Genomic DNA, 20,436 nt, shown 5'->3' on the forward strand with positions numbered 1-20,436 from the left:
GCAAATGCAGCTTCACAGCTGTCATTTGGAAACATGGAAAACCTGAACATAGTTATTGAATTGTCTTCAACCATTCATTTTATCTGTTTTCTAAATCAGCATCTAAGTGATTTCAAAATGCATAAGCCTGAGGCAGCTGTTCATTGAACATTGTCAAAAGTCTGTAGACTTGTTTGTCAAATTTTGTTGTCGCACTGAATTTTGAGGTCGGTGATTGTACACTACAAGCTGTGGCCGCAAGTCTGATCCTGAAAGCTTGTACAGCAATGTTTTTGTTAGGAATTTTAACAAGGTTGCAATTGTGAAAACAAATGTTTGTGCAAATTCAGTTCGAAATGTAATTTTTGGGGGATTTTGTGTATGGGCAAATTAATTTACCCAAATGATTTTGTGTATGGGCTAATTAATTTTAATCACAGCAGAATATGTGTTGCTGTGAACGCTTTTTCTGTAATTCTGAAAAACAAAAATAAATGCTCACAATTCAAGTTGAATTCATACAAATATGAGTTTATACAATTGCAACCTATTTAAATGTGTTAACACTTTGTACACGCTTGGAAAATACAGCTTATAGCACAAACCTAAATGCACAAGCGTGAAAAAATAAGCTGACAAGCACAAACCTAAATATACAAACTTGCTTCATGTGGTCACAGATCTGAAGATCAAACTCGCAGCCAGAACCTTCAGTTTACAACCACACAGACCTCAATGTTCGGTCACAAAGTTGACATAGAAGTCTATAGACATGTTGACATGTTTATTTTTCCCATAGCTGCAGTTCTGTCTGCAATCTGAATGGGTGAGATGACTGAAATTCCATACCGGTGTTAAATTAGTCGGAAGAATCCCATTGGACCATTTAAGGTAACTGAAATGTGAGACAAATATAAACACCTTCAGAATCTCCATTAGAATATACTACACATAAACTAACTACATGCAGCTCCAGTATACTCCACATAAATAACTACATGTTTAACTATCAGTTTAATGAGCTGTTGAGATACATAATGTTCCCATTCTAGAATCAGGAGGTGATAACATAATTCAAATGTATTTGGTGAAAAGTCCTTGATAACGATTAATGCCTGAATATTTTAATTAAATTAGGTTGTTATTATTAAAGAAAAGTATGTAGTAGTGGGGCAACGTTATCAGTTTTGTAGTGGCATTACATTGGAAGCAATTTGATGAATGAATTTTCATATTGTCATAATTACTAATAATAACATTATAACCAGTGGCGCAATGGGAGTGTGAGGCTCTTAACATTTGGTGACGTTAGTGAAACACAAATACAAATCTCTCTTCTCCAATTCCTGTCCTTCTCCAGAGTGGTCCATAATTAACTTCTGCTTGGTTGGCACCTTGAACCAGATAAAAGTCAGAGGCCACAGTCAGATACCCTCAAGTCAGATACTGTCCTCATCTGTGGTAAGACTCATTTCCCTGGGTCCGCTATGCTTGTCTCATCTTTGTACTCAGCGTCTGAGACAGTAGCTGCTTGAATTTAGGCCTGCATTAATTTTTTATGTCTCAAGTGGAATTCAAATGTTTTACAATGTGTTTAAATCGACATTTTGTTACTTTCAAATATCCATTTGTAACTTTTATTATTAATTGTTGGTTAATTGAAGGTTGGTCTAGAAGGTAACCTGTTTTTATAGTAATAATTTACTGAATAGAGTGAAGTGAATTGCCAACAGAACATTTTATTTCTTCAGTGGATGAAGTGACCATGGCCGTAATAATGAAGTCAAACATTTTACAGGTTCCTCCAAGAACTATCAATTCATCTGAAGGAGGGAAACAAGGTGAGACCTGGTTTCTTCACTTAAAAATCAATACAATTATTTTGTGACAGATCCCACTGACCTTACTCAGTTTATTAGAGAGGAAGCACCACGGGGTCATTCATGTTTCTGGTTTAATGTTTTTTGTAGTGATCTGCCACCATGAGTACGGACGCAGAGATGGAGCAATATGGCAAGGCCGCCATATACCTCCGTAAGTCCGAGAAGGAGAGGATGGAGGCCCAGTCCACTCCCTTTGATTCAAAGAACTCCTGCTATGTGGCTGATGTCAAGGAGCTGTACCTTAAGGGTTTGATCACTGCCAGGAAGGAGGGAACTTGTACTGTGACAGTCAAGAACCCTGATGGCACTACTGAGGTAAGACTGATTTAAAAGGTTTTCATGTTCAATCTTGGTGAATTACTGTACGTTTGGAAAAAAACGGGATAAATATTTTGGCATAACATCTACTTAGCTAGAGTGGTAAACTCATGAATATATTTTCTTGTGTCTTGATGTTAAAGGGGTCATATTTACGATTGTTACTGTACCACCAGCATAAATGACTAGAACACACTGTCACTGCATCTTGCCTACTCCCGATAGGAATTTATTTGATGAAATTGCCATCACAACAACTGCAGTTCATGTTTTATGTTAATATTTTTGTCAACAAAATTTTTCGGAGTGCCTGATATATTCCTGATTTATACTTCCTCGCTGGTCTTGTATATCCGTTTGCATTGATGTGTAGTCTCCTCAGACTTGTTTCAGACACTAAACCACCCTGGTATAGCTAATACTATTCCGTTCTTGTTAGATAAGCGAAGTGGAGGAGGACACAAGTCATGTTATTGTTTGAATAATTCTTGTTAGGGTTATAGGCAGGATTCTACACCTTAATACCTTTAAGTTAAAAGTTCTTCAAGAAATAGCTTACATTTGCTCAATGATTGGAAGTCTCTTGGAAAAGTTGTGCATAATACATAAAGTAGTTGGAATAAATTAGTTCAGGCCTTTTTAGGTGTGCTTGCATATATTCATCCAAACACAAGCTAGATTGTCAGACATAAATTCTAAAATGACATAATCTACATTCATGTATGCTCCTTTTGCATAAAATAGTAGCATTAAACACCTGGCAAGCACACATTTCAGGAAATTTATTTTTCTAAATTTTACTTGCATTTCATTTAAAAAAAATGAATTCAATGATGTCCAGTATGATCCGTGTGTAACCTAAATATCCATGGTTATTTATGGTTTCAGGAGAGGCAGGTCAAAGATGCAGACATCTACCAGATGAACCCCCCGAAGTACGACAAGATTGAGGACATGGCCATGATGACGTACCTGAATGAAGCCACTGTGTTGTATAACCTCAAAGAGCGTTATGCAGCTTGGATGATCTATGTAAGAAACAAGCATGAACATGCAAACACATACAGTCAACAATATTTATGAACCTAATAAACAGAAACAAATACACATACACTTTTGTGAACTTTGGAAACCAAGACATATCAATGCTCTCAACCTACATCCTCACAAACATTCAGATGTCATTTTATCCTAATCTCATAATTGAATCTCTTTAATCCAGACATACTCTGGGCTCTTCTGTGCCACGGTGAACCCCTACAAGTGGCTCCCCGTGTACGACATGGAGGTCGTCAACGCCTACAGAGGAAAGAAGAGAGTGGAGGCTCCACCCCACATCTTCTCCGTCTCTGACAACGCCTTTCAGTTCATGCAGATTGGTACGAGCTCTGGATGGATGCATGAATGAAAAGATGGCTGGATGGGTGGGAGTTGTTTTGATGCGGGGGGGGGGGGGATAGGATGGATGGATGTGGTCGATGGGTGTGAGTTGGGGGGATGCATGGAGGAGAGGGTGGGTTAGTGGATGGAAAGGTTTGCTGGGAATATCACATTTTTGTTGCCTGGGGTGGAAAATCTTCACACTAACTAGTTATGATGATGCTAGGAATGTATTAATATCCATAATCAATGTATGAATGCCAATTATGGGATAAACAAAATTATTCTTTTGGTTGCAGATAAGGAGAACCAGTCGGTCTTAATTACGTAAGTTGTATTTAGTAATGTTGTAATTGTAATATGTTGGTTAAGTGACATTACAAAGTAATTAGACTATATGCAATAGGGACTCAGTGAGTCGCTGGTCATTTGAGAGTGTGATTACCTTGACTAAAACCCTTGACCATTTGTTATCCAAACCAGTGGAGAATCCGGTGCAGGAAAGACTGTCAACACCAAGCGTGTCATCCAGTACTTTGCCACAATTGCAGTGTCTGGAGGAGAAAAGAAAAAGGCTGATCCCGGCAAAATGCAGGTAGGTTAGTCTTTCTATAAGAAACCTTTTAGAAAGGCTTGGTTGGCTTTTTTTGGTTTAGTTTGGTTGTTTTTTTTGGGGTAATTATTTTTTATTTTCTAACAGCAGCTGTATCCTTCTTCAAGAAAAGTGGTCAAGCAATCCAGAAAAACAAACTTCATCCCTACCAGATTCTAAACACATTTTCCTTCTTTAAATCAGGGGTCTCTTGAGGATCAGATCATTGCGGCTAACCCTCTGCTAGAGGCTTACGGTAACGCCAAGACAGTGAGAAACGACAACTCATCTCGCTTTGTAAGTATGGAAGGCATACTGTGGAAGTTACCTTTAAAATATTGACTGGTTCCATATTATTTAATCAGTTTAATAGGTCCAAAGAACAGGAACATTTTAAATGGTCTATCAAAGTACATTTACAATTTAGTAATTTATCTGATGGCCTTAGTGATTTACAGTATTGAGTGAATACATTTCAAAAGAAAGACTTTAGAGGTATTTCTAAGACAATTTTCTAACCAGGATGCTCTACTTTAGGGTAAATTCATCAGAATTCACTTCCAAGGACCAAAACTGGCTAAAGCTGACATTGAGACCTGTGAGTTGGTTTAGATTGTTTATCCAACTTTTCCTGAATTCACAGTTTCTATTCTAGAAATCCTACAGTACACTTAGATTTTTACTCAAGTTTTCTCTCTGTGTTTCTCTCACTCTCTTCGTGTCACTCTCTTCCTCACTCAGACCTGCTGGAGAAGTCCAGAGTGACCTTCCAGCTGCCCGATGAGAGAGGCTACCACATCTTCTTCCAGATGATGACAGGCCACAAGCCTGAAATTGTTGGTACGACAAAGCAGAGGTTCAATGGAAATTGTTGCAGCTCCAACGTATAAAGGCAACTAGATATCAGTCTGGTCTTTGGGAAACATCTGTAAAGTAATGCACTGTGATGCACTAGTCCCAGTCAGTCAGTCCTCTCTAGAAGCTATTTATAGAATACTACATGTATCCATGAGCAAAGACCTTTCTAGAAGCTATTTATAGAATACTACATGTATCCATGAGCAAAGACCTTTCTAGAAGCTATTTATAGAATACTACATGTATCCTTAAGCTCAGTCCCCTCTTGATGCTATTTATAAAATACTGTAAGTATTATTCAGTCCTTATGTACATTATTCTAAAGGAGACAGATATTTAAGGACAGGGAAATTCGGTCCAAAGTATTTTGGTGTACATAACCGAAGGATATTAGAAACTGACAACAAAATCTCCACTGTCCACAGAAATGTCCCTCATCACCACCAACCCATACGACTTCCCCATGTGCAGCCAGGGTCAGATCGCTGTGGCCAGCATCAACGACAAGGAAGAGCTGGATGCCACGGATGTGAGTGACATAAAGGGTTAATCAAACTAGTTATTCAATAGGTAGAACCAACATACACGCTGCATGGACTCATCGTGGAGACATCAAGAATTTTGTAAGGTTTGATAGAAAATAAATGGTTTTAGGGCCTATTCACATTAATGACTTATTGGGACAACATTTCCATTTAAAAGAATTACAATAATAATAATGAGATATTGTTTTCAAATCACATTTGCAGAGGTGCCACGTCTGCAAAATCGTTGCCATGATACACCTTGTTTTAAATAATGAAACAGCCACCATGCTTATATGAGGAAGTCATATCTCAACACTTTGTGCACCAATGGGGAGCATCTCTGAAGTTGGCTGGACATGGAAACTAGCACGATTTGCCCAACATTAGCTAGCTAATGTAATATGTTCCACCAAAGGCTAACTAGCAAGATACTGCTGCTGAGTTCTACAATTATCAAGCTTACATGAGTTTTACCAAAGCGGCCACTGTTTGGGGCCAAAATAAGCACAGAACTGAGTAGTCTATTGTAACTGAGCAAAATACCATTGAGTTACTTACTTCTACTTCCTCTCCAATGCCAGGATGCCATTACAATTCTGGGCTTCACCAACGAGGAGAAGATGTCTATCTACAAGCTGACAGGAGCTGTACTGCACCATGGCAACATGCACTTCAAGCAGAAGCAGCGTGAGGAGCAGGCCGAGCCAGACGGCACAGAGGGTGAGTCCCGCTCATATAGAACATGTCAGATATTAGTCCCATTCGCATCCCGGACATAGAAATATAACACCTGATACAGACAGTGCCAAATGACAAGTCAAAAGATCAGGACCAACACCATACAAACATCCAAAATAATTAGAAATCTTAGATAATGGAGGAAATCCAAACAACCTACAGTAAAGAAGGATTTGGCTAAATGAATGTATCAATGTTATATCCGAAAGCAATCCTGTGTGTCTGAGTCTGTTGTTTGTTGGATCTCGTTTCAGTGGCTGATAAAATCGGCTACCTGCTGGGCCTGAACTCAGCTGAGATGTTGAAGGCTCTGTGCTACCCCAAAGTGAAGGTCGGCAATGAGTTTGTGACCAAGGGACAGACTGTACCTCAGGTAAGGAACTCAAACACAGCCGCTACCATATTCAAAACACTGGAACTCTTTGGGGATCAACTACATAGCTGTTTTTTATGGTGAAATTTATCAAGATTTCACTAGACATGGTTGACATTGTCAAAATCTTGTATTAACTGGAGGTATTATCATTGCAGGTTAATAACTCTGTGAGTGCCCTGTCCAAGTCCATCTATGAGAGGATGTTCTTGTGGATGGTCATCCGTATCAATGAGATGTTGGACACCAAGCAGCCAAGGCAGTTCTATATTGGAGTGCTGGATATTGCTGGGTTTGAAATCTTTGATGTGAGTATGAGACCAGAACAAAACAATGAATATAGTTGTGATTGAGAGGGATTATGGTCTTGTATGATGAAAATCCCTTTTGGGAATTCCTTCAACAGTACAACAGCATGGAGCAGCTGTGCATCAACTTCACCAATGAGAAACTGCAACAGTTCTTCAATCACACCATGTTTGTGCTGGAGCAAGAGGAGTACAAGAAGGAGGGAATCGTTTGGGCCTTCATTGACTTCGGCATGGACTTGGCTGCCTGTATTGAGCTTATTGAGAAGGTAACAGCCAAGCCCACAGGGATTGTTGAATGAAAACTGTGTATATTACATTTTACCACTGTGATGACAATGTCAGTCTTATACTGTGCTCCTCAATGAGTATAATCCCACAATAGCATGTTTTGATAGAATTTTTGTGATCCTAAATGTATATTTAGCTAAAGTAATTGAAATCTGATTTATTACAGCCAATGGGTATCTTCTCCATCCTTGAAGAGGAGTGCATGTTCCCCAAGTCTTCAGACACCACCTTCAAGAACAAGCTGTACGACCAGCATCTTGGCAAAAACAAGGCATTTGAGAAGCCCAAGCCAGCTAAAGGCAAGGCAGAGGCCCACTTCTCCCTGGTGCACTACGCCGGCACTGTGGACTACAACATCACTGGCTGGCTGGAGAAGAACAAGGACCCCCTGAACGACTCAGTCTGTCAGCTGTATGGAAAGTCCTCAGTCAAACTGTTGGCTTCCCTGTATGTTGCTGCCCCACCTGAGGGTAAGACTAAAATTACATCAACATGCTCCAGTTACAACTCAGACCCACACTGCCTTACAAGTCTTTGAATTTATCACAATTTGTCAGCATTGTTCACTGGTTTCATTTCCATTTAGATAGGTGTAATTATCCTGAGATCCTCTCATGGACAATAATAATGACTTTCCCCAATTTGAACAGATACAAGCAAGAAAGGAGGCAAGAAGAAGGGTGGTTCCATGCAGACTGTGTCCTCCCAGTTCAGGGTGAGATTTTGATGTTTTTTTTGTCATTCCTTCAAAAGCTACATTCATTGTCATAAACCATTTATATGAAAATTATTTTGTAACCCATTTACAGGAGAACTTGGGCAAACTGATGACCAACTTGAGGAGCACTCATCCTCACTTTGTGCGTTGCCTGATCCCCAACGAGTCAAAGACTCCAGGTAAAATAAATTTTGAGTTAATATAACGTTATAAGTGTCCTAAAGTAGCCCAATCTGTAAATTGTATAAGAGTATTAAAATATATTTTCGTTGTCTTTTCCAGGTCTGATGGAGAACTTCCTGGTTATCCACCAGCTCAGGTGTAACGGTGTACTGGAGGGTATCAGGATCTGCAGGAAGGGCTTCCCCAGCAGAATCATCTATGCTGACTTCAAGCAGAGGTAAATACATACAAAAACAAATCAAATGCACACGAAAAGGCACATGCCAACACAAACAAACACACAGAATGATCTGCTCTAAGGTCTTTCCCAGAACCAGAATAGTTTAACAGAGTCTAACAGAATATGACCAAATTATTTTTACTTGACATGATAGAAGACATTCTCCTTATTCAGGTACAAAGTACTGAATGCCAGTGTCATCCCTGAGGGCCAGTTCATGGACAACAAGAAGGCTTCAGAGAAGCTGCTTGGATCCATTGATGTGAATCACGAGGATTACAAGTTTGGACACACCAAGGTCAGTGAAATACCCTTGACAAGCAAAAGCTGATAGTAAAACACATCTTCCGGGGGCCACAAAGTGGCGCTCTAAGTTATTGCCATCAGGTGCAGCGTTTGTATCGGTAGTTCTGTGTGTTAGTATCAATTATACAACTTATAAACAACCAGCGGGTCTTTGTTCTTATCCAGCCAGCCAGCATAACTAATGTTATATTGTTCAATCTAGTGGTGTTATTTCCCTCTTCTGATCAAAGGTCTCTTTCTATTACCATCTGATGTCTGACAGAAATTAATGTATTTATCTGTCTCAGGTGTTCTTCAAAGCTGGTCTCCTGGGTGTCCTGGAGGAAATGAGAGATGAGAAGTTGGCCTCTCTGGTTGGCATGCTCCAGGCTCTTAGCCGTGGATTCCTTATGAGGAGAGAGTTCACCAAGATGATGGAGAGGAGGTGAGGAGACATCTTGGCCAAGCTTGTTCTGTGAAAAACAAGGAATCATGTCTATGTAATGAACCAGCATTAGGTTCTGTATGTGCTGTGAGAAACATCATCCAATAATATAAGCTGCAGTTTCGCAGGCTGTTTCATTGTCATTTAAATGTGAGATGTTTACCCATTCATTTTTTTATAATATACATTGTTTATAATTGTTCAGGTTTTGCCAGCCTTTGCATTTAGAGTGTTGTCTATGAGTTGAATGAGATCTATGAGATCTGCATATCATTTGTTTGGAGACAGTAAATCTCTAGGTGTCAGGCTGGGGTTGAACAATTCTTACAGGTCTGATGCTTTCTGTCCGCCAGAGATTCCATCTACACCATCCAGTACAACATCCGCTCATTCGTGAATGTGAAACACTGGCCATGGATGAAGGTGTATTTCAAGATCAAGCCCCTGCTGAAGAGCGCTGAGACTGAGAAGGAGCTGGCCAACATGAAGGAGAACTATGAGAAGATGCAGTCAGACCTGGCCAAGGCTCTAGCCAAGAAGAAGGAGCTGGAGGAGAAGATGGTGTCCCTGGTTCAGGAAAAGAATGACCTGGCCCTCCAAGTTGCATCTGTGAGTGAACAACAACCCTAAAATACTAATAAATACACACACACACATGTACAAACACACAAACAGACACAAAAACACTGAAGTATGTTTCTACCTCAAAAGTCTGCTACATGATTTAATGTCAACACTACCTTTACACACACTGATTATACCATGAATGTATTATTGAGTTTATTGAACATCTTTGACTATAGTAAATAAAACAAAATTTAACCCAAAGTGATTTTGTGCCGTGTTTTAAAACCAGGATTCAGAGAATCTGAACGATGCTGAGGAAAGGTGTGAAGGGCTCATCAAGAGCAAGATCCAGCTGGAGGCCAAACTCAAAGAGACGACCGAGAGGCTGGAGGATGAGGAGGAGATGAATGCTGAGTTGACTGCCAAGAAGAGGAAGCTGGAGGATGAGTGTTCTGAGCTGAAGAAGGACATTGATGACCTGGAGCTCACCCTGGCCAAAGTGGAGAAGGAGAAGCACGCCACTGAAAACAAGGTATTGTGTCTTACCACAGACAGTCCAACTAATAATACAATTATATTGTGGAATTAGACAGTCCATCTAACAATCAATTAGCATTTTGGATATTTCAATGAGGGATACTCAGATTCCTTACTTTTTACTTTTACAAGAAGTATACAGCGAATTAAGGCTGATTCTGTCCATTACTTCAATTCAGCACCCTGGTATGGGGAAAACTTTCCTTGATTGTTCAGTTTAGCTCAATACTTAGCTCTAATCGGTCATTTAATATATTGTACATCAAACTAAACCTCTTGTTTCTTGTCAACTAATCAACCACTAACCAAACGGAAACATTTTATCACAATTAATTAAATGCTTACTCCTATTTTCTGGTGTGTCTGTTTTCAGGTTAAAAACCTGACAGAAGAGATGGCATCGGTGGAGGAGAGTGTTGCCAAGTTGACCAAGGAGAAGAAAGCCCTACAAGAGGCCCACCAGCAGACACTGGATGACCTGCAGGCAGAAGAGGACAAAGTCAACACTCTGACCAAGGCCAAGACCAAGCTGGAACAGCAAGTTGATGATGTGAGTGGAGCAGTTCAGCCATATCAGTGTGCAAGACTATATTCTCTTCAGTTGTTTGTATTAAACAATACATGTTTTTAATCTTGTAGCTTGAGGGCTCTCTGGAGCAAGAGAAGAAGCTCCGTATGGACCTTGAGAGATCCAAGAGAAAGCTGGAGGGAGATCTGAAGTTGGCCCAGGAGTCCATAATGGACCTGGAGAATGACAAGCAGCAGGCCGATGAGAAGATCAAGAAGTAAACACGGACAAATGTCCACACACCTTCATTCCTCATGTCTTTTGCACTGTATTTGCTGTCCTTGCACATCAATACATTCCACTTGTATTATACACTATATTCAGACATTTTCTGCCCTCTTCTATTTACAGTTCAGGTTAGATAACTGCATTTCACTGTACTGTACTCGTACTGTTCAGTGACAATACATTTTAATCTAAACTAATCTAACAGTATTACCTTGACATACTCAGGCAAATAATGATTGTTTGTGAATAATTACTTTAATCATGAATCAGCATTTGCATGTGATTCTTAAAAGCAAGTCAACTGTATGATGTTCCCCCTTTACATTGTAAAGACAACTGAGAGAGACAAATCTTTAAGAATTATATTGTGTTCTTAGGAAGGACTTTGAGACCACCCAGCTCCTCAGTAAGATTGAGGATGAGCAGTCTCTGGGAGCTCAGCTACAGAAGAAGATCAAGGAACTCCAGGTACTGTACACCATCTAAACTGCTGTACAGCAAAGCACACCTGTATCAGTTGTTCTGGGAAAAACTATTCTTGATCCTAGTGGCTTCTGTGGAAATGCTGGATTCAAAAGACAAGCAAACAACTCCTATATTTACAAGGTTCATTTGAAAATAATAGTATGTGTACATACTGCAGCAAAATTACACAAAGTAAAATGTTTTGTGTGTGTTAACATGAACTTAGTGACTTTGAGCATTATGGGCTTGGATAAAAAAAAAGTCAACTATATTGTAGTGTTCATCCGCTCTGCTCCTGTCTCCTGTTTCCAGGCCCGTATTGAGGAGCTGGAGGAGGAGATTGAGGCTGAGCGTGCTGCCAGGGCCAAGGTGGAGAAGCAGAGGGCAGATCTCTCCAGGGAACTTGAGGAGATCAGTGAGAGGCTGGAGGAGGCCGGAGGCGCCACTGCTGCTCAGATTGAGATGAACAAGAAGCGTGAGGCTGAGTTCCAGAAGCTGCGTCGTGATCTTGAAGAGTCCACCCTGCAGCACGAGTCCACAGCCGCCTCTCTGCGCAAGAAGCAGGCCGACAGCGTGGCTGAGCTCGGGGAGCAGATCGACAACCTGCAGCGCGTCAAGCAGAAGCTGGAGAAGGAGAAGAGCGAGTACAAGATGGAGATTGATGATCTCTCCAGCAACATGGAGTCCGTTGCCAAAGCCAAGGTGAGTATTTAGGGTTTTCGAATTTAAGCAGGTTTAAAGAGGGTCACTGCCATCACCGTTCAAGTTAACTACAAACTGGTTTCCTTACAGGGCAATTTGGAGAAGATGTGTCGTACTCTGGAGGACCAGCTGAGTGAAATCAAGACTAAGAACGATGAGAATCTTCGTCAGGTCACCGATATCAGTGCACAGAGGGCCAGACTCCTGACCGAAAATGGTACTATAAAAAATGAACGACAAACCAAAAGCTTTCCATCTGTTGTATTCAAAATTGTAGTTTCCACGACACAGATTCCTACAGCAAACCTTTTAATGTGTGTGGCACAAAATCTTCTCTCAACAGTCCACCCAGAGACTGCTAATAGTGTTTTTTGCACATCATATCTAAAAGCATCTGAATGTGAATCTCCACAAGGCCCTATAAAATATGTTAAACATTATGTAAGACAAGGCTAATATTGGGTCCATTGCTTGATTGGGTTTTGTTCCTCAACCGATATTACAAATTGTTATTATAAACTAATCTATAATGGCATTTATATACATTTGGCCAATCAGGAAATTATGCAAGAATGATCAGGAAAAGTAAACCAAAGCATGGATTCATGTCATCTGGTCCACAGGCTGAATAATGCTCTATGATATCTTCTACATTATAAATATTGAAGAATAAGATGTATTTCTCTCCCTAAAGGTGAGTTTGGTCGCCAGCTGGAGGAGAAGGAAGCCCTGGTGTCTCAGCTGACAAGAGGAAAACAGGCCTTCACCCAGCAAGTGGAGGAGCTCAAGAGGCAGATTGAGGAGGAGGTCAAGGTGAGGAAGCCAAGATGGACCCTACCAATCATAGAGTTTAGTGCAATACTGTATCTACACATAGACATAGACTACTCCACCCTTATAGGCTAATTATGTAAAACATGTTTTATCTGCTCTGTAATCTATTCTGTCTCATTCTCTCTCAAAGGCTAAAAATGCTCTGGCCCACGGTGTCCAGTCTGCCCGCCATGACTGTGACCTCCTGAGGGAGCAGTTTGAGGAGGAGCAGGAGGCCAAGGCAGAGCTGCAGCGCGGCATGTCCAAGGCCAACAGTGAGGTGGCTCAATGGAGGACCAAGTATGAAACTGATGCCATCCAGCGTACAGAGGAGCTGGAGGAGTCCAAGTGAGTCACTGCAGAAAATAAAATACACATATAGGGTAGATCTTGATGGAATGTACATGTTTTGTTTTAAAATGTGTTGTTTTACAACAAAGTGTTTACAATTAGAACATCGTCTGTCCCCGAACAGGAAGAAGCTGGCCCAGCGTCTCCAGGAGGCTGAGGAGACCATTGAGGCTGTCAACTCCAAGTCTGCTTCTCTGGAGAAGACCAAGCAGAGGCTGCAGGGAGAGGTGGAGGACCTCATGATTGATGTTGAGAGAGCCAACGCAATGGCAGCCAACCTCGACAAGAAGCAGAGGAACTTCGATAAGGTGACATTTATAAACCTGACTCAGACATTGTCTTCAAGCATCTTGATCAATTAGTAACAATAGTAGCATACTTCTCCTCTCCGTCAATAACATTGAATGACCATCTCATGGATTTCCAGGTTCTGGCAGAGTGGAAGCAGAAGTATGAGGAGGGCCAGGCTGAACTGGAAGGAGCTCAGAAGGAGGCACGCTCTCTGAGCACTGAACTCTTCAAGATGAAGAACTCCTACGAGGAGGCCCTGGATCAGCTGGAGACTCTGAAGAGAGAGAACAAGAACTTGCAACGTGAGAACTTATTGCAATTATTTATGGATTATTGAAGAGAAAAAAGATAATGCACTGAGCTGAATAAGCATTAGGTTGGATTTGAGCCCAGGAGGCAGCAGCTTTCACCGCTAGACCAATGAAAAGTGTTTAAAAGTAGTAATTTGTACTGCGTTGAAGCACCCTAAGATGTGGGGTGAAATTAGTCTTGCAGGACTGTGAAGTGCTAAACGTGTAAAATGATCCTGTGTGCAGAGGAGATCTCTGACCTGACTGAGCAGATAGGAGAGACTGGCAAGAGCATCCATGAGCTGGAGAAGGCCAAGAAGACTGTGGAGACAGAGAAGTCTGAGATCCAGACCGCTCTGGAGGAGGCTGAGGTACAAACTATACCTGTCTCAAAACTAGCCAAGGCTGTCTATAGTCCAGTGCCTACTACATTGGTGTTTATTGTAGTCTAATATTTTTAATTACCTATCATATACACATGCAAATCTATAGAACACAATTCACCAGACCTCTTTGGTTTCTCCAGGGCACATTGGAGCATGAAGAATCCAAGATTCTGCGTGTGCAGTTGGAGCTGAACCAGGTCAAGGGTGAGGTGGACAGGAAGATCGCTGAGAAGGATGAGGAGATGGAGCAGATCAAGAGGAACAGCCAGAGGGTGATTGACTCCATGCAGAGCACCCTGGACTCTGAGGTCAGGAGCAGAAATGACGCTCTGAGGGTGAAGAAGAAGATGGAGGGAGACCTGAACGAGATGGAGATCCAGTTGAGCCACGCCAACAGGCAGGCCGCTGAGGCCCAGAAACAGCTGAGGAACGTCCAGGGACAGCTCAAGGTAGAAGGACTGGGACAGAAGGACTAGAAATCTAATAATTGAAATTTGGGGAGGGTTCTTTGTGTCGCTCTCTAGAAAACAAGCAAACAGTTTAATTGAAAAAAGTTAACTTAGACATTGTAAGATAGTATGGATATTGTGGAATTTCTTGTTATTCAACACTTCTATAACTGATTCCATCGCCCTAAATTCTATAAATTCTAATGAACCTACATCATTCTGAACCTAGGATGCCCAACTGCACCTTGACGATGCCGTCCGTGCCTCAGAAGACATGAAGGAGCAGGCAGCCATGGTGGAGCGCAGAAACGGTCTGATGGTGGCTGAAATTGAGGAGCTGAGAGCTGCTTTGGAGCAAACAGAGAGAAGCCGCAAAGTGGCTGAGACTGAGCTGGTAGATGCCAGTGAGCGTGTTGGACTGCTGCACTCCCAGGTACGAGACAAAACTCAACCGTTCACAGTGTTTACACACACCTGGAATTCAACAATGTTTGCTTCAGGATCATTTCTGCCTCATGACTTTTCTTGAGAGTGAAACGAATCATCTTGTTTCAACTTCCAGAACACCAGCCTTCTGAACTCCAAGAAGAAGCTGGAGAGTGACCTGGTGCAGGTGCAGGGAGAGGTGGACGACATCGTCCAGGAGTCCAGGAATGCTGAAGAGAAGGCCAAGAAGGCCATAACTGACGTGAGTCTTCATTCAATTATATCAACTTCAATTGACCCGAAGATCCAATGCTAGCTAGGCTAGTAAAGCAAGGATTCCTTTGGGGATTTTTGATTGGTGTCAACAATTAAAAAACTACAATTCCAGGCTGCCATGATGGCTGAGGAGCTGAAGAAGGAGCAGGACACCAGCTCTCACCTGGAGAGGATGAAGAAGAACCTGGAGGTCACAGTTAAGGATCTGCAGCATCGTCTGGATGAGGCTGAGAATCTGGCCATGAAGGGAGGCAAGAAACAGCTCCAGAAACTGGAGTCCAGGGTGAGAATCGGATTGAAGGACATTTATTTGATCATAGACAATTACACCGGAGCTTTGGAATATTAATCCCACATGATAATGATAAACACCCAATACATGTATTTTCATTGTGTGCTTGTCTCTATATGCTTGTAAAGTTCTCCTCAGTGAATGATCAAATTAAACATTTAAAAATGCATTGGTACAAATGACGATCTTGCCTTAGTACATAAAACGCATCTCAGATTTTACAACTTGAAACGTTAACTCTTTCAACAAAGGTGCGTGAGCTGGAGGCTGAGGTGGAGGCTGAACAGAGAAGAGGTGTAGATGCGGTCAAGGGAGTCCGCAAATATGAGCGCAGAGTCAAGGAGCTCACTTATCAGGTAGGAAGGAGTGCCTTCTTAACACACTGTCATGTACTGGTTTGTGTTGAAATGAGTTGGGCACTGATTCTTTGACCTCCCACAGACTGAAGAGGATAAGAAGAATGTCAACAGACTCCAGGACCTGGTAGATAAGCTGCAGCTTAAAGTGAAGGCCTACAAGAGGCAGGCTGAGGAGGCGGTAAGTATTTCACTTCAATACCTGTATTGTGAAATATTTAAAGGAGAGGATATTGAACGATAATTTGGTACCTGAGACTTCAAAGTTTGTTAAACAGTTATTAGCTTCCTCACAACTGTGCTGATTTTATGTTATTCTTCTCTCTTGTCCTGCCCAGGAGGAAGCAGCCAATCAGCACATGTCCAAGTTCAGGAAGGTGCAGCATGAGCTGGAGGAGGCTGAGGAGCGCGCTGACATCGCTGAGACTCAGGTCAACAAGCTCCGAGCCAAGAGCCGCGACGGCGGAAAGGTGACGAGTTGCTTATCTTACATGCCACCACTCATTTTATATAAACTTATGTCAACTTAGTGTAGAATGTGTGCATCTTGTCTTTACACAAATGTTAAATACCACTGTGTTCAATAAGTGCAAGGCTAAAGATGTTTTCTGAAAAAAATATCCTTTTTCACATATTTTGTGTGTTCATTAATGATGCATTGAAATATAATATTGTGTGCAGGATGTATTGCGTTATATTATTTATATTGAAAACATATTTTTTCTTTCTTCCTACAGGGCAAAGATGCTGCTGAATGAACAAGATGTAGTCTTATCACGTTACTGTGAATATCTAAGCATTGATTAAACATTTTGACCAACTTACATTTCCTTTGTGACTGTGAAATTATTCTACTTTTTCATGGCCTGCCTTGTTATTCAGTAAATGCACCACCCTCACCAACAAAAAATATATTCACTTGACAGTCCCCCTGTAATTAAAACAGTCAACAGTCACTACATCTTCCCTCTCTACATGTTATGACCACAGTAATAAATCATAAAATAAGTCTACATCATGAATCTTAGGTCAATCTGGTGCTGCACCAAATAGCTTCCTCCACACAGAGCTGGCCGTTTGATAATATGCTCCATAGCACATGCAACCACCTTTGTTGGATTACTTTCTAAATTGTATGTGGAGGAGATTCATTCACAGGTCCAACTTTGAAATAAACACATATCTTTCCAATCCAACCAGATATACACCCAAAGAAGAAAACCTGTATCTTAAAGTAGAAATAAAAAGAAACCTCAACATGAAGCAATCAGTCTCATCAATGTGCTAGCAAAAACAATACATAGTCATTTTATTCTAGAATTTGATCACTGCCCTGAAAACATGAATTGTGTTGATATTTTCTAATTCTGCCTAAAATATTGATTAACTTAACCTGAAATCATGTATACTCTGAAAGGCTGGAGACTTTGGATGAACACAGATCCCTGCCGTTAGCAAAAAGGTGGATATCATTTGGATGGGCTACTTTCTCCCTGATTCCAAATATTTTTGTGGATTGCTACTGTATCTTTAGATACGCAGCAGTTTTTACAGTGGGAAAGGTCCATGCACTAAGAGTGTAGATATGTAGGTTGCATAAGTGTGCATACACTTAAACTAATACTTTGTTGAAGCACATTTTGATTTTATTACAGCACTCAGTCTTTTTGGGGAGGAGTCTGTTAGCATGGCACATCTTGACGTGGCAATATTTGCCAAAGCGCTCCAAATCTGTCAGATTGCGAGGACATCTCCTGTTTTCATCAAACCATAACAGATTTTCCCACAATTGTAATTGATATCTTTCAACAATGAGATCCCTCTGACGCTTTGGAAGCTCTTTGCGGACCGTGGCTTTTGCTCTGAGATGCAACTAAGAAAATGTCAGGAAAATCCTAGTAGAACAACTTTATTTGTGATTAATCAGAGTCACTTTAAATTATGTCAGGTGTGTAGTGACCTCTATTTAACATGAGTTTGAATGTGATAGGTTAATTCTGAACACAGTTATAAGACACACTTATTGTAAGGTTTTTCATTTTTTGTTTTTCCACCTCGAAGATTTAAGTTTGTTTTTCAAATGAATTGTTCACATTATAGGTCACATTAAAAGTGGAAAATGTTCTGACATTAATTATCTTTGTCTCATTCTTTTACACCACAAAAACCTGGCATTTTCACAGGGGTGTGTAGACTTTTTATATCCAATTTACTAGCTAGCTTTTCCGAACTAAATGAATGGTATCCATAGTAAGTATACTGTCATACTGACACTGTCTACTGATTTACTTTTAACTGGATCACATTGGTGCAACAAACACACATTTTATTAAAATAATGTGTACATCAAAGTAACTAGCTATAAGACCACAGAAAACATGTCTAAAAGATTTTGATGAAAAGTATTTCCAGCCAAATCATTTTGGACAAACATTAGTGCTATATATCAAATGAAAGCTCTCAATGAGTTCTACTCAGTGCCAAAGTGACAGAGGTGAAATCATGACCAATAAAGAATAAAACAACAAACCTTAAAGACCTAACCTTAAAAAAGGGGCTTTGTTCACATTTTTTATATGCTCTCCCGTAAAGTTCATTCAATGTCACTCAAGCCCCTCTGGCTCCAAACACTCAATTGTTGGTGCACTCTTTTTGATTTCAGTGATTGTTTTTGTATTAAATGTGCACTCCTGACACATGATCACCCCACTGAAAAAACCAACCCACTGAGCAAAGGACATTAAAAATACATTAAAAGAGACATCAAAAAGATGCATTCCTGGTTGAAAAGACATCAAGTAGACATTGAACAGACTTTCATTAAAATTATTTTTCTCAGTGAGATGTTCCTTCGGAAACACACTGTTCTATAAAGGTGACCTCACCTTGTCTCAAACAGATCACCACAAATCACAATCCCGATTAAAATTAGGTTCAGCAGGTGGTTTGGGGAGAGGGATGAACAGCTCTCTCTGTTCTAATAGGCTTGATGTAGTTGTCACTCTTGTATTTTGTCATCTGAACCAATGATTGGTCCTTTCTGACCAGAAAGAGATATAAGATGGATGATCGTGTGACGGAAGTGCACATTTAAAAAGCCTTTTTGCATTCCACTGACGGTCTGTCTCCATGTAATGGCTTGGAGCCAGATGTTCTGATAGGTGGTGTCCTGATATTGACCCAGTCATTTCACTCTTTAGCCCATCACATCTCCGTGTGCATATAAACCACTTGGAGGTCCTTTCATATCAAATTTTAATTTGTGGGCCCCCTTTCTTCTGAGGATCGAAACATTTCTGGGGCCAGTTCCAGCTGGGGAAAGTCCACAGAAAAATTTAACATTAGGGATATGTTGAAGTACAAAGATAAGTGTATGTCTTCCAGGCCTTTGGCCTCTGTAGGTTTCTGGGAGTGGGGGCCCAGAGATAAAATTGTCATCATGGTCTTCAAGAGGAGCCAGCAACAAACCAACAGCTCCTGCCTCCCTCTTTATGGCTGCCCTAATTGGCCTTCAGGAGAGGCAGGTGTGCAGGAGTGCAGCCTCTTAGATGTTCCATCGTGGAAGAATCTGATCTGCGTTCAATAGCCTATATTGTTCAACGTTCAGGTTGAAAAATATTCTACAAACATGCCTAGAACAGGAATCATGTCTGCACTATTCCTGGATATATTATATGTAACATTCAAGAACGTTGTAAATACTGATCTGCCTCCCCACCCACCCTGGAAAAACTTTTCAGCAAAAGCTTTTTAAAAAAATTTCATAGGTAGTTACTTTGATGTACACATTATTTTGATATAATTTGTGATTGTTGCACCAAGATGATCCAGTGCTAAGCAATACAGTGTACGTATGACAGTATACATACTTTGGATAACATTCATTAAGTTCAGAATAGCTAGCTAGTAAATTGATTATCTAATAGCTAGCTAGTAAAGATACTTATCTACACTAGTGCATGGAGATTTCCCAGTGTAAAAACTGCTGCATATCTAAACACACAGTAGCCATCCAAAAACAATTGGGAATCAGGGAGAAAGTTACCCATCCAAATGACATTCCCCTTCATGCTATCAGAAAGGATATGTGTTTATCCAAAACCTCCAGCCTTTCGGAGTATACATTATTTCAGTTTAAATGAATCAATATTTTGGGCAGAATCTGGAAATTACAACAAAACAATCTATTGAAGGCAGTGATGATAATCTCGAAAACCTGACTTTTTTTGTTTTTGCTAGCATATTTATGGGACTGATTTCTACTTTATGAAAAAGGCTTTCTTCTTTGGGGGTATATCTGGTTGGACTGGAAAGATATGTGTTTATTTCAAAGTTGGACCT

General features: G+C 40.7%; 1 protein-coding gene across 1 annotated transcript; it reads left to right on the forward strand.

The window, feature by feature from the left end:
- The first annotated feature begins 1,961 nt into the window (after positions 1-1,961).
- Positions 1,962-16,921, forward strand: LOC105010233 (myosin heavy chain, fast skeletal muscle-like). Its single transcript, XM_029125450.2, has 39 exons — positions 1,962-2,177; positions 3,069-3,212; positions 3,403-3,559; positions 3,860-3,887; positions 4,044-4,155; positions 4,357-4,449; positions 4,690-4,750; positions 4,894-4,992; positions 5,436-5,539; positions 6,119-6,257; positions 6,530-6,648; positions 6,807-6,956; positions 7,055-7,225; positions 7,414-7,717; positions 7,898-7,962; positions 8,057-8,144; positions 8,248-8,365; positions 8,543-8,666; positions 8,962-9,098; positions 9,452-9,707; positions 9,955-10,197; positions 10,576-10,752; positions 10,842-10,987; positions 11,376-11,466; positions 11,776-12,165; positions 12,256-12,382; positions 12,860-12,978; positions 13,130-13,326; positions 13,454-13,637; positions 13,757-13,922; positions 14,157-14,281; positions 14,437-14,745; positions 14,975-15,178; positions 15,308-15,433; positions 15,560-15,730; positions 15,991-16,095; positions 16,181-16,276; positions 16,434-16,565; positions 16,833-16,921. The coding sequence occupies exons 1-39, from the start codon at positions 1,962-1,964 to the stop codon at positions 16,851-16,853; spliced, it is 5,814 nt and encodes a 1,937-aa protein (XP_028981283.1). The 3' UTR covers positions 16,854-16,921.
- Positions 16,922-20,436: the final 3,515 nt, after the last annotated feature.

This window comes from Esox lucius, chromosome 15 (genome assembly GCF_011004845.1).
Source record: "Esox lucius isolate fEsoLuc1 chromosome 15, fEsoLuc1.pri, whole genome shotgun sequence".
Taxonomy (NCBI): Eukaryota; Metazoa; Chordata; class Actinopteri; order Esociformes; family Esocidae; genus Esox; species Esox lucius.

What these genes read in the sequence shown, in the direction of transcription:
- LOC105010233 (XM_029125450.2), top strand. Translation starts at nt 1,962, where the DNA reads ATGAGTACGGACGCAGAGATGGAGCAATATGGCAAGGCCGCCATATAC. An exon ending in CTTTCAGTTCATGCAGATTG is followed by an intron (nt 3,560 to 3,859) that starts GTACGAGCTCTG and finishes TTTTGGTTGCAG; the next exon opens with ATAAGGAGAACCAGTCGGTC. An exon ending in AGTCCGTTGCCAAAGCCAAG is followed by an intron (nt 12,166 to 12,255) that starts GTGAGTATTTAG and finishes GTTTCCTTACAG; the next exon opens with GGCAATTTGGAGAAGATGTG.